At 31.0% G+C, this 13,701-nt stretch overlaps 1 protein-coding gene and 1 long non-coding RNA gene across 2 annotated transcripts in view; one reads left to right on the top strand and one right to left on the bottom strand.

Annotated features, from left to right (window-relative positions):
• Positions 6,750–13,701, top strand: part of LOC109843060 (chlorophyll synthase, chloroplastic) — an 18,584-nt gene continuing 11,632 nt past the window's right edge. The window contains exons 1-6 of the mRNA XM_020411992.1: positions 6,750–6,889; positions 6,984–7,034; positions 7,131–7,222; positions 7,753–7,840; positions 8,251–8,336; positions 8,441–8,527. Coding sequence (XP_020267581.1) covers positions 6,781–6,889; positions 6,984–7,034; positions 7,131–7,222; positions 7,753–7,840; positions 8,251–8,336; positions 8,441–8,527 — 513 coding nt within the window. The 5' untranslated portion in view covers positions 6,750–6,780. The remainder of the gene's footprint in view (positions 6,890–6,983; positions 7,035–7,130; positions 7,223–7,752; positions 7,841–8,250; positions 8,337–8,440; positions 8,528–13,701) is intronic.
• On the bottom strand, positions 6,863–11,056 carry LOC109843061. Its single transcript, XR_002247494.1, has 3 exons — positions 10,654–11,056; positions 10,425–10,500; positions 6,863–6,941 (listed from the first exon to the last, which is right to left on the bottom strand). It is a non-coding gene; the product is annotated as an uncharacterized LOC109843061 (long non-coding RNA).

The following is a 13,701-nucleotide window of genomic DNA, read 5'->3' as shown; positions in this document are numbered from 1 at the left end:
CCCCCCCCAAAAAAAAAAAAAAAAGATAAAAAACCAGAACCAAACGCACCCTAGTGTCTGAACCACACATAAGTTGTCTTGCACAAAGTAAAATGTGAGTGACATGAGGGGATAAAAAGCACTTTTATGAAGCGTGATTTTTCTTTATCAATAATGTTCTGTTTCGAAGTGTGATTTCTCTTTCTTTATCAACGATGTTCTTTTTGAAGTGCGTATCTTTTGGGTTGAAAAAAAAGTCTATCATGGTGTTCAGTAATTGAAAATAAAAAGTAATGTAGGTATAGTGTCAGACATGCATAAATATTTGTTATGAGCAAAAAAGAAAGTATTTTTTTTTTTACCATTTGAAATTGCATTCAAAGTAGCAGAAAATTGTGTAAATCTTAGACGGTATTTCACGTAATTCAGACGCGTGTCGTTACAAAATTTCATATTCCATATTCTAATTATAACATTCTTAAAAGACCTCAAAATTCGATGTTAATTTTTTTTATTGATTTAACTAGTAAATAAATACTTTAGAATATATTTCTCATTGAACCCTATATGCAAATGGTAACTCATTAAAAATAGTTAACATGAGATAGGCAATTGTTTGAATAGCAATTTGATACTCCTTGCACTCACAGTCTCACACCAATATGCTAGTATATTCCTTCAAAGAAAAAACATAAAAACAAAAAACTAATGCATTTTCAGAACAGCGCCTAACTAAATGTGCAAGAACAACTTACCATATTAACCTCTACTTTCCCTCTCTTTAATTGCATGAAAAACAAATGTTCCTTAATTGAGATTAGTTTAAGCAAATCCGAGGTCAACATGCAGTAATATATTAGCTGCTGATTGCAAACCGCCAAAGGTGGCGTTCCACTCACACGCTGTCAATTTATTAACAAATGTTATGTTTTGTCTTTTGGCGATAATAAAGACGAATGAAGATTAATATCTTATCTATTGCTGTAAATTTAAATTTTGAAAATTCCTTTGAACAGTTGAAATTAAATTTGTTGCCAAGCAAATAAATTACGTGATAAACGTCCTTTGACATATTTATGTTTACTAGGTTTTATGCACGTGCAATGCACGTGGTTAAATATCATGAGTAAATATTTTTAATTTATTTCCTTACTAAAATTTGTTCATTAGTTCCACTTTGATCATTTTTGCTCATTTTTGGCTTTAAATGTTAGCATTGTGATTATTTATTTTCTTTGATGTTTGTTTGAATGGGCTACACCAAGTTTAAATTTTTATGTTGATAATTAAATTGATAGGAAACAAATGTAATCTAAAGCCAATTTGAATTTTCACGTGGTTTGGGACGACATAAAACTAGGGCTGGGCATATTCGGTTCGGTTCGGTTTTATGCCCAATCCGCATCCAATCCGAATTTTTCGGATTCTCAAAACTCTCATCCAGATCCAGATTTTTCCCCCTTCATCCGAATATTCGGCCCAACCGAAATTCGGTTCGGTTCGGTTCGGTTTCGGTTTTAAATTTGCAAAGAGTTCTATCCAAAGACTTCTGTTGTGAATTTGCAAGCTGGGCATTGTCCTCATGATGAGGTTCCTGAGCTCGCCAACAAAGCTTTATTAGACTGGTTATCATTTTTAGAATAAAGTTTTGAGTTGATATAATTACGCAGAGAACTGATGTTTTAAAGATGTTGTTCATATAATACAGCATGCTTATCTCTTGTAAGTATCATGTACATAACACATTTTGTGATTGATTTGAATCTTATGTAATTCTCAAGATTTTTTCTGCGAATTTTTTTAACTAAAGTTTAAGTTTATTTAATTACACGGGGGAGTGATGTTTTGTATGATATTGTTCATATAATGTAGCGTATGCATCTTTTGTAAGTGCATCATGTGCATAACAAATTTTCTGGATTGATTTAAATCTTTACTTAGTTCTCAAGGATATTTTTCTGTGATATTGTTGTACTCGTTGCTTAAAACTGCTCCTTGCACCGTTTGAATCTATTGGATGATAACAGGAAAAGTTTTGAGGTATAAGTTTAGTCTCTAAACCGCCCAACAGAATTCGGGTCGGTTTTTTTTGGGCGGTTCAGGGGTTCAAATCGGATCCAAACCGATTTAATTCGGTTCGGGCGGTTTAGAGACTTCTTCTCATCCATTTAATTTGGTTCGGTTAACCGGTCCGTTTTTTCGGGCGGTTTTTTCGGTTGAACCGGTTTTTTTCGGTTTTTGCCCACCCCTACATAAAACCAAGCTTGAAAGTATAATGTTGTAAAAATGAAAAACACTTAAAAAGGTAGTGTTATAAAAGAAAGATGGATAATTAAAGCTTAAAAGCCAAGATGATAAATTAAAAGTTGGCTAAAATGAAACTAAAGAGAATATGAAGTTTGTTGCTAATTAATTGATAGACTTCAGAAAAAATCATTGACTAAAGATTAATGCTAACTCTAGTATATTTTATATGATAAAAGCATCCACGTAACCATATAAAAAAATTTAAAAGAGTTCATGAAAATCATTTCTAAAGATTCCTGGTTTTCCACAAAAAATTAATTTATTCTATATAAAATATTCAAAAAATAAAACTTTATTCTTTTTGTTTCATTTTTTATTGAGTTAAAGATCAATCCTTCTTCTTATTAATCTTTTTCTTGAACAATTCTAGAGTTGTGTTTTCATCATCTATATTGATTGTGACACCATGCTAGAGCTGGATTTCTTGTGTAATTATTTTTCCCTAAGCTCGTTCATTTTTTGTCTTCTCATCTTACTTCACAAAGAAGTTGAATGCATTTTTGATGTTCAACAAAAATTCTAGAAATACAGACATTGATTATTTTTGTGTTTCAATGAGACTACATGTTAATTTCATGTATATATTTTTTTTTGTTTCTAATTTATTTTTCAAAAATGGTTAGAAGTTATCTTTTTTTTCTCTATAATAAATTCTTCTGGTGTGCATCCAATAAGAGTTTCTGTCGTGTTAAATAATGTTAGTTTTACTCTATCAATGTCATTTTCCACAATGATCTAAACTAAATAACTGTATTTTTTTTATTATCAAATTGGCTTAAATTATAATGTTAATATTTAATCTTGATATGTTTATTTCATAAATAAGGGATATTACTCAACATTGGTACTACTTTATTAGTAATTTTATGATATTTATTATTTGGATATTCTTATTAACATCTCTATCCAATCTTCTTATTGTATTCTTTGCAAGCTAGAACCACGGATCAACTTTATTGTAAATAGTAGTTATCTTTACATTATAGGTCCAATAGCGTGTCTGTATATTGGTAGAGTATTTTAAAGTAAAATTGTGTAAATTTTAGAGTAGGTCTTATAAGATCATACCTCTTTGATATTGTGATTATTGCATACATCAATAGTTTAAAATTATATTGTATTTGTAAAGAGCCTTGATGGATATGCTTCTATATTAACAGCTTGTTCTGAATAAGCCATGCGTATTAGCTTTAAAGTGTAATTTTTTTATTGTGTTACATGTATGTTTGCTTGGTTTATTTATCATTCTTTTATTTCTTCAATAAGTTGTATTTTTGTATTGGTATATATTGTTAACATAATTTACGATAACATGCATATTTTTCCTACAAATTTGAGACAGATATAATGTGAATTTTATATTTAGTGACCTTTAATAAAAAATTTAGTAGTAAAATATGATACCTTCATATTTAAAGATCTTAAAATCTAACAGTGCTATTATGTCCTTATCTTTGATCGTGTCTTTAAAAACTAATCCTTTATTAGGTAGTCATATCCCCAAATAAATTTACTTACAGAGTCATACCATATATTAGAAAAAGAAAAATATCAATTTTAAATTTTTTACTTATGCTATTGTAACTAATTATCATCTATATACCTTTTGTCCATTATAGTAATTTCTCTCATCTTATCTGACTTATTATATCTCGCAACATAGTTGATCAATGACTTCACTTTAGTTTCTATTGTAAGATTATTTATATGTAATTTTATATTAAGTTTATGATTCATTTAGTATTTCAAGAATAAAGTAAGAAAATTTATACATACAAACTAAATTTTCTTGTATCTTTCACGATGAATGCTTTTTTAATTGGGACAAAATTGTTAAACATTTCTTCAGGGGGGAACACATTAGTGCTTTTTGCTAAACATACATTTTGTTAATGTCAGTTCAAGTGATTCATGAATGTTTTTATATTTTGGGTTTATTTACTTCACTTCTCTATTTTAAAATAAAAAAAACTTGATTTTTTTAAGGATGTCCCTGAACTTCCTGATAGATTTTTCATGCAAAATTCCCTGTATTTTTTACTCTATAAATATTATTAATGTCAGAGATGAATGTTTATACATTATAATCAATTAATGCTAACTTATTATATTATAGTCTTTTGTTAGTTTAATGTAATTTGGTCTTCTATCAATTAATTTTGTTACTAATATTATATATAGTTCCTTAAATTTATACAGTAATATTAATTTTTAATATGTCGTATATTTTTTAAATTTTTATTCTTTAATTGGATAGTTTTAATCTATCGTAATTGTTAATTTTTTCCAGCGTCAACTTAAACTACTTTTAGATGCTAAAAAGGGATGATAAACTTTAAATTAAAACTTAAATTTATATATCTTAATGAAATGATATCAAACATTTATTATTTTCTTTGCCAAATTTTAGCCTTTTGTGATTTTAAATTTTTGATGGTGTGTTTTGTAATTTTTTTAACTCTAATGTAATTTTTTTTGAAAATTTTAAATTTTATGTTGGGTGTTTATAATTTTTATGTTTTATGAGTTTGTGGTAAGTTTTTAAATGTTAAGATGTTTCTTTCAACTCTGAAATTTTGAGTGTGTTTTTTATAATTACTAAAACTTTGAGTTGTTTTTTGATAAATTTAAATTTTCAATGATCTGCTGATAATTTTTAGATTTGATGTCTACCAGTTATAAGTTTTAAAATTTCAGGATTTTTGCGATTTTTAAATTTCGAGGGAGTTTTTGTAGTTTATGTAACTTTGAGGTTATTTATTACAAATTTTAAGTTTTTAAGTGCCTAATTGTAATCCCTAAAATCTATCTATAACTTTGAGGTTATTTATTACAAATTTTAAGTTTTTAAGTGCCTAATTGTAATCCCTAAAATCTATCTATGTTGTTTGCAAGTTTTGAAGTCATTGATTTTAGGGTGTTTTTTTCTAATTTGAATTTTTGAGGTTGTTTCTATAATTTTAGAAAATTTTAGGGTATAAATGTAATTTTTAAATTCCTCAGGGGCTATTTTTTATTTTTAGATTTCATGTTTGTTGTTTTAAGTTTTGAAAAGTCGCGGTGTTTTGAGTAATTTCGAACTTTTAAAGATATTTTGTGTAATTTTTGAATTAAATCTTAATATTATTTTTTTAAGTTGCTGAGCTATAGGTAGTTCATGTGGGATTAATATAGGATATAATTAGTATTTAGATAGATTAAGATTTAAATAAAAAATTTAAAATAATATTCCACGTAGTTTGTTAACATTTTTTAAAATTGTTGAGTTATAGATAGTTCCTATGGGATTAGATAAGATATAATTATAATTACAATAGATTAAAATTTAAATGTAATATTAAAAATAGTGAAGGGTAATATTGACCATAGAAAGATTTTCCTGAACTCGTGCTTTTAAAGGGAGTATGATATGATATGATATAACTTGATTTTTGTACTATTGATTTGTTTAAGGTTAGTCGAGGTGGGAAATCTCTTCAATTTTAGTAATTATAATAATAAAATTGAAGATTTTCTCAAAAAAGAAGAAAACTAAATTTTATTTGTCACTCGATAAGGAAAAAACCAACTTGCATTATCATCTATGTAGAACAAATAATGGACTAAGTTAACAAAATGGAATATGACAAACTATTCATTTTATGAGGATGCTTTTCACATATAATATTGGATTTTTTTTTTCCTTTTTTAAGGGGCGATGTTTTATGTGAACCATCATACATGTTTGTATCTCTGCATTTTGGAGATTGTCTTCTTAATTTAATTTTAATTAAAAATTGGAAAATCATGCTTCACAGTTTACCTCTAAAAAAATAAGTTGTAAGACGAAGTAAGAAGATTATGAATTATGACCAATATTATGAACATTTTCTTTCATTTTTCTTCTTAAATGAAGTTCTAGACGCCCTTTTTTGAAATTAAATTTTAAGCAGAATTTTCACAAAGTTTGGATAGAATTAAGAACTTATAAGTTCAAGCCCTGTACTTTATTATTAGAAAGGGTAGATCACAAAACTCGTTAAAAATTTGGTTCATTTTGAGAGAAGCTTTGCTAGAATTTAAAAGTATAATCCTCAAACATTGTTATAATTTCGAAGTTTTGATATAACGGTTAGAGTGACTTTCACATGGTATCAAAAGACAACCATTTTTCGGATCTTACTAAATATGTTTAGAATATGAAACTATGATCTTTAAATCTTATCAGTTAAACTCCAAAAGAGATGATATATTTCCAGATAACCCTCAATTTTGGGGTTACTCCAAAAGTTATGTCAAAACGAGGCAAACTTCTCTGTTATTATTATATATTTTTGAAATATAACATATTAAAAATGATTAAAAAAATAAAAATAGATACCAGCCTGCTATAGAATGAGAACACGATAACGAGAATAAACCGGCGGGATAATGCAAACTTCACAGGTTATCCGCCATCCCATCTCCAAAAAGTCAGTCTCTCTCCGTCACATCGTCGCTCTCTACTCGCCGGCGATGGCTTCTCTCACTTACAATGCATCCTCAATCGCCGTAGCCAATAGCAGGACGCCACGTCAGCGCCGCGTGCTCTCTCGCCCCTGTCCTCACCTCGTCTCTATCTCTCGTAAGCCCCTCACCTCTCTATTTGATTGCATTCTCCTCCCTTTGTCCTGATCCTGCAATTTATGAAAATTTCGAGGGTTTTAATGAAATCCCAGGGCGGAGATTTACGGTGAAAATAAGAGCCACGGAAACTGATGCCAATGAAGGTTTAGTCCTCCTTCCCCTAAAAAATTTCAGCTCAACCCTTGGTAAAAAGGTTGGATTTTTTTCGCCTAGGGTTTTGATTTTTTTTTGGGGTGTAGTTAAGCCTGCGGTGCCGGATAAGGTTCCGGCTGCTGGCGGTGGTTCGAGCTTCAATCAGCTTCTTGGGATTAAGGGGGCTAAACAAGAGACGGTGAGCTCCAAATTTTTAATTTTTAATTTTTATTTTTATAAACCCAAAGTTGCACCTTGTTTTTTTAGCCCGCCCATTTCTGGAATCATTCTTAAATCCAAAATAGCCATACGAGTTGTTTTAAAACCCTACTATGAACTGTGGCATCTTGAGCAAAAAATGTAGGTAATGATACACCAAATGTAGCCTATTATACCCGAATAACAAAAACCCTCCTTGTAAATTTACTGATATTTTGGGGTTTATTTGTCATTTGTAGTAGATAGATAGAATTCTAAGTTGAAATTGTGATATAAAGGAAGTGATGTAGTTGAAAAATCATTCTCATTTGTAACGAAAACTTTAATTCAGAGTCTTATCTTATATTGGAATCAAATTCATGTCTTTTACTGCCATAACGGCAATTTAGCCTATGTATCAGTACTTTTGTTTTCCTCGTATGATAGTTACAAAGTATTTTTGTTACATGAGATTTGATGTCCTTAAATGCCATGTCATTGCTTAATAACTTTCTAGGTAATTGTGTGCAGGATATATGGAAAATTCGCCTTCAACTTACAAAACCTGTTACGTGGCCCCCATTGGTATGGGGAGTGGTGTGCGGAGCTGCTGCTTCTGGTAAGTGTTACCTTCTTGATATACTTCTAACGGATCAATGTGGGAAGAGAAATCTCCCGAATAACAATGATAAGCAACATGTATGGGTTTCTTTTTGGTCGTCTATAAGTCATATAACTCATCTGAATACAACTCACTATTGCTAATCTTTTAGTATATTGGAATTTCTATGTTAGAAGAAGGGTACAAATTTCTAAAGTTAGAAGTAGCATGTTCTTAAGGTATAAGATAGTGTTTGCCCACTGCATTGAATTTCTTGATGACTAATAACTGGGTAGATTCCTCTCACTTGTGGAGCTCACACTTTTGAGTTTCTTTGACTCTCATGTTCTTCAGAGTTCAGAATGAATATAACCACAAACATTCCCTGTATCTTCTTTAGTTCTCATGTTGATTTGGTTGTTTTGCAGGAAACTTTCACTGGAATCTTGAAGATGTAGCTAAAGCTATTGTTTGCATGATGATGTCAGGACCATGTCTAACAGGCTACACACAGGTTAGCTTATGTTTCTGCGTATAGAACTTAGTTTTGCAACGACTAATATGTATATGACATGGAACTGCTCAACAATTCCATTCTGGTGATCACTTTTCTTGCAGACACTTAATGATTGGTATGACCGTGAAATTGATGCTATTAATGAGCCCTATCGTCCTATTCCTTCAGGAGCTATATCTGAGATTGAGGTAAGCAAAATTATCATCCGCAAACAAGATTATTTCTTCAGCTTTTCAACTAGTTTGGGATTTCAATGTTATTTTTCGATGTTCACTTTTCCCCTCTCCCTCTTGATTATAAGGTTATTTTAAGTGCTAGAAAAGGAAAGGAAGCTTTATGTTTCAGTGGCTACCCCTAATAAATAAATCCATGTATTGAAAACTATGACTATGTACATGAGCCCATATGCGTGTATAACAACATATCAACATGCCTGAAAGATAGTGACACATTCTCAAGTGTGTCCCTGTACATAACAGTGAGGATATACCAATCATACAGCAATCATGAACATTTGTTACAAAATACAAATATGCTCTCAACATATTTCATTATGTGTACAATATGGTGATATTAGAAGTTGTTAAATAGGATTTGGACAGGCTATATAAATGTATTTTTACAAGTCAAACATATCATTTATGCATTAATATTTTTTACCTTTTAACCTCAGACACATCTCTTATACATGTTTTATATTTTTGGATACATTACTTTCTAAGATAGATTTAGGAGTGTCAGTATGTAGCCATTAAAGTCAATAAGTATCAGATATGAGTACATTTCCTTCATCCAGGTACCATCGCGACTTATGGTCCACTGTTTTTTAAGCTTTAGCTGTCCTTAGAATGCACAAGGAGCTTTTTTTATTATTACTCTGACTTCTCAAGATGTTGCTGAAGAAAAATGCCTTGCAGACATCCGTGACCATGACTATGAGGTGCATACTTCGGCATACAAAGCCCAAATGAAGTACACAATTCACATCCCACTTTGCCTTTTACATGAGAAGTGATTTTCATGAACCAGATAGAAAGTATGTTTCCCTACCTGTTGATAGTATATGGTTCAAAAACATCTAAGGGGTTAAATTTATAAGGAAACAGTAACATGACAAATATAGCATAGAGTTTTGCTGGAGTAAAGATAGAATATTTCCATCTTTTCTGACAAGAGTTTAATATGTGCTACTGCAACATCTGTTAAATTTTATTTTATCTTCCTATCTTGAATATTTTTGCAATCTTTATATATTTTCGAATTAGAACAATGATAAATTTGTAAGGTTTGTACCTCATGCCTTGAGGGTTATACATTGCCTTATGGGTGGTTTTAATGCTTCGCCTCATGCTTTGCTTCTTAAAGACTGTTCAGACACTGGTATTTATCACATAACTAGTCATCATGCTTAACGATCTATTTCTGCTTCATTAGGAGAGATTGATTAATTGCTGGTGCAAGAATTAGAAAATGAGGCCCAATAGTCAACATGTGCAAAAAGATTAAATCACTCAGGTGCATCTTGGGCAACACAAGATAAAAGTTTAATGGGTCATTGGTGGAATGGGGAAGACTTATAAATCTAACCTTTGATTATCAGATAGAAAGAGAGACCGTTATGATCATTCCTGCGAATGAGTTCCTCATTGGTGTTTGCTATTATTCGATCATATAGTATGGCATTGATAGTTGTCATCTGAATATGGTTTCAATATTGCTTAGCAGTGTCGCTAATCCAATGATGGGACTTCTTTTTATACGTGACTTTGATGTACCATGAGCCTTTTACTGTCCTGGTTCTGCCTTGGAAGTAGGGGTGCATTCGGTTCGGATACGGTTCGGATATGACCTTTACCACAACCATAACTATTTTTTGAAAACGGATACGGATACGGTTCGGATATTCATCGGTAAGAAAAAAACATTACAATATCCACATTAAACGGAAACGAATACGGTTCGGATATTAGAGAGTCGGATACGGTTCGGATACAGATACTAATTAGATATTTGGGAAATAGATATGAATAGGATATGATAAAAACTATATATGATTTTAATACCTCGCAAAGTAAGACAAGTTACCTCATAGACCCACAATCATTCTTTGCACCAATAGCGCACCAATAGTAGTAATTTGATGAAGACCCACAATCCTTCTCTGCACCATCAGCATATTTATGTACAATGGTCATTTTGCAACTGGCATAACTTTGCACAGAAAATACAAGGAAGTGGGGAAGGACTCAAGATAAAAGTTTCCAACTTCTCAGGGATCAAAATGATCATTAAGATATATGTCAAAAAATATTACCTTAATTAGCTCCACAATCATCACCGTTTTGTCTATAGCTCTTCCCATTGCCTTGAAGACAATCTGGCCTCAACCTTTTTCCTTGAAACAAATATGCCAACAAATTTTTGAAGGAATATAAAAATGATATGTTAACTGATTACAACTTTACACAAATGAGAAATAATATATTTGTGCAAATAATATCACAGGCAAACAATATGCGGAATAATCATGAAGCATGAAGCATGCAAAAGCTTAACAATTTTTTCCAAGGGTTTGTCAGACTGCCACACTGAGGACATATAATGTCTAATGAACAATCAAGAACTTTAAAAGTATGTGTTAGCATTTATTATGAATGTGCATAATTTAACATCATAAAGGTCTTTATAATAAAAATGCAGTAGTCACTGATTGAAGCTTGCAACCTTGTATAAATATTCCTAGCCTGCGTCTTTATAATAAAAATGCAGTAGTCACTGATTGAAGCTTGCAACCTTGTATAAATATTCCTAGCCTGCTACTCAAAACTCAATCATGAGAAACCATTGTTATTACTATTACTCAAGAATCCTCAGGTAAAATAATTTCAGAACCTCTGAATATTAAAATGCTCTTCAAAGAAGGAAGCTCATGTATTCCACGAGGTTTAAAAAACTGAATCTCAAAATATTCATTCATGAGCGGCAATTAAAAAAAAGCACACCGATTCAAACATAAAGTTTAGGATACATAATCATCATTACAAGAGAAATATTAAAAACCCACAAGTTCTATAATATAGTTCCCTAAGCAAAAAAGCATGCAAACTAAGACAATCATATTCTTGAGAATAAAATATAAACCAAAAGATGAGACCCATCAATGCAAGAGAAATATTAAATTTCATCATCCGAGTCAAGGACCTTCACGATGTCACCTTGAAAAAATAAAAAAAGCATTTGTCATGTTTAATATGTGAAAATTTTAAATTTCATATCATATGCTTATGAAGTTAAATAACAACCCTATAGGTGCTTTTATAAAAGTTTCGACAATCTTCGAGTCGTCGTGATCCGAAAGCTTAACCACATCAAGAGCATCATCATTCACAGTTTGCACTTTTGTAACTACAAAAAAATTATTAGAATAAAACATACAATCATTTAATGTACAATTAACCAATTATAACAGTTTATCTATGCAAAAATAATAAATTTACCTCCTTTCTCCGCTTTGATCCAATCTTGTGCACATATCAACGCCTCTATCGTATCCGTTGTCATTCGACTTCTATAACAATGAATCACACGCCCCTCGGTGCTAAAAGCCGACTCGGAAGCCACAGTTGATGTCGGTATACCCAAAACATCTCTTGCAACTTTTGCTAGTATATGATACCTTCCAAAACTTGATTTCCACCAATCCAATATATCAAATTTCCCCGTTGTTTCACCTTCGCATCGAACAATACTCTCTTCCATATATAAATCCAAATCTGTCTTTGTAGGCTCTTTCTCAATAGTTTCAACAAATTGTGCAAATCTAGATTTTCTTTTGTCACAAACTCTTTCCACTTCTTTTGCTTGTGAGCTTGAAGCATTTTCATCATTTTTGGATTGCTTTTTTTCAAGAGATGCATACTCTCCATGCAACTTTTTGATGACATCTAAAATTTCAAGTGTACACCTTTCATCATCCAAGCCATAAATTTTCTTAAAGTAATATTTTATTATAATCATTTTGTACCTCAGACCAAGAAAAGTAGCCACCGTAAAAATCTTATTGCACATGCTCCAATATTTATCAAACTTTCTTTTCATTGCAAAAGCCATAGCCACAATTGTATCATCATTACTTTTTAACCATTCAATTAGAAGCAATTGAATTTCACAAAATTCTTCAAATAAAAGATTGCAAGTAGGATACATACTACCGGAAAGGAGATTAGTTGCATCATAAAAGTGTTTCAAACATTTACTCAAAGTTTTAATATAATTCCATTCTTCCTCCGATGGACAATGAATATATTTGTCATCGCTAAGTTCAAATATATTAAAAGAAACTTTGTACTTTAAAGCATTCATCAACATTAAATAAGTCGAATTTCATCTTGTGCAACAATCAAGGGCTAAGCATTTTTCTCCAACCACATTAACTTGCTTCGCAACATGATCAAAATTCTCTTCCATCTTCGGTGAACATGTAACATATTTAACACTAAGCCTTACTTTTTCAATAGCTTTAGTGATAATTTTAAGTCCCTCTTGAACAATGAGATTTATAATATGTGCTCCACATCTCACATAAAAAAAGATTCCGTCACAAGGTAGATAGTTTTTAAGACGATCTTTTCTAATTTTAACGGCAACATCATTAGCTTTATCATTATCTATCGTAATTGACAAAACTTTATCATCAATTTTCCAATCAAGTAAACGAGTGATTAAAACATTGCATATATCCTTCCCTGTGGAGTTATGGACTTTAATGAAACCAATTATACGTTTTTAAAGTTTCCAAGATTCATCAACATAGTGAGCGGTAATGCACAAATATGCCAAATTTTGAGAAGATGATGTCCATTTATCCATTGTCAAGCTCAACCTTGTGGAAGATGTGGCAAACAAATCAAATAAAGATTTTTTATATTTACCATAAACCTTCATACATAACTTTGTGATTTTTGCACGAGTTGGAACCTTATGATTTGGACGAAGAGAATGCACATATTGTAAAAAGAAGTCATGTGTGACCAAGTTAAATGGATACTCATAGACGATGATAGTTTTTGCAAGTAATGTTTGACTCTTCTCATTATCAAAATGATAATTACTAAGTGCACAAGTCCATTCTTCATTTTTTATAGTAGCTTGAATCAATTGTTGACGAATATCGGGTCTCTTCTTTTTGGGGCACTTCATAATGTGATTAATAATGTGTGTAGTACCTCTTGAACTACGTCCATCACAATCAAACAAGCAATGTTTACATTTCGCTATCTTCATTTTTATTTCAACTTCTTTCCCGTCGATAATTTTCTTTTCAACTTTATCAATTTTTTCAAAGTCTAACAATACATTGGAA

This window comes from Asparagus officinalis, chromosome 5 (assembly GCF_001876935.1).
Source record: "Asparagus officinalis chromosome 5, Aspof.V1, whole genome shotgun sequence".
Classification (NCBI taxonomy): Eukaryota; Viridiplantae; Streptophyta; class Magnoliopsida; order Asparagales; family Asparagaceae; genus Asparagus; species Asparagus officinalis.
This window is presented reverse-complemented; position numbering and strand designations above follow the sequence as displayed.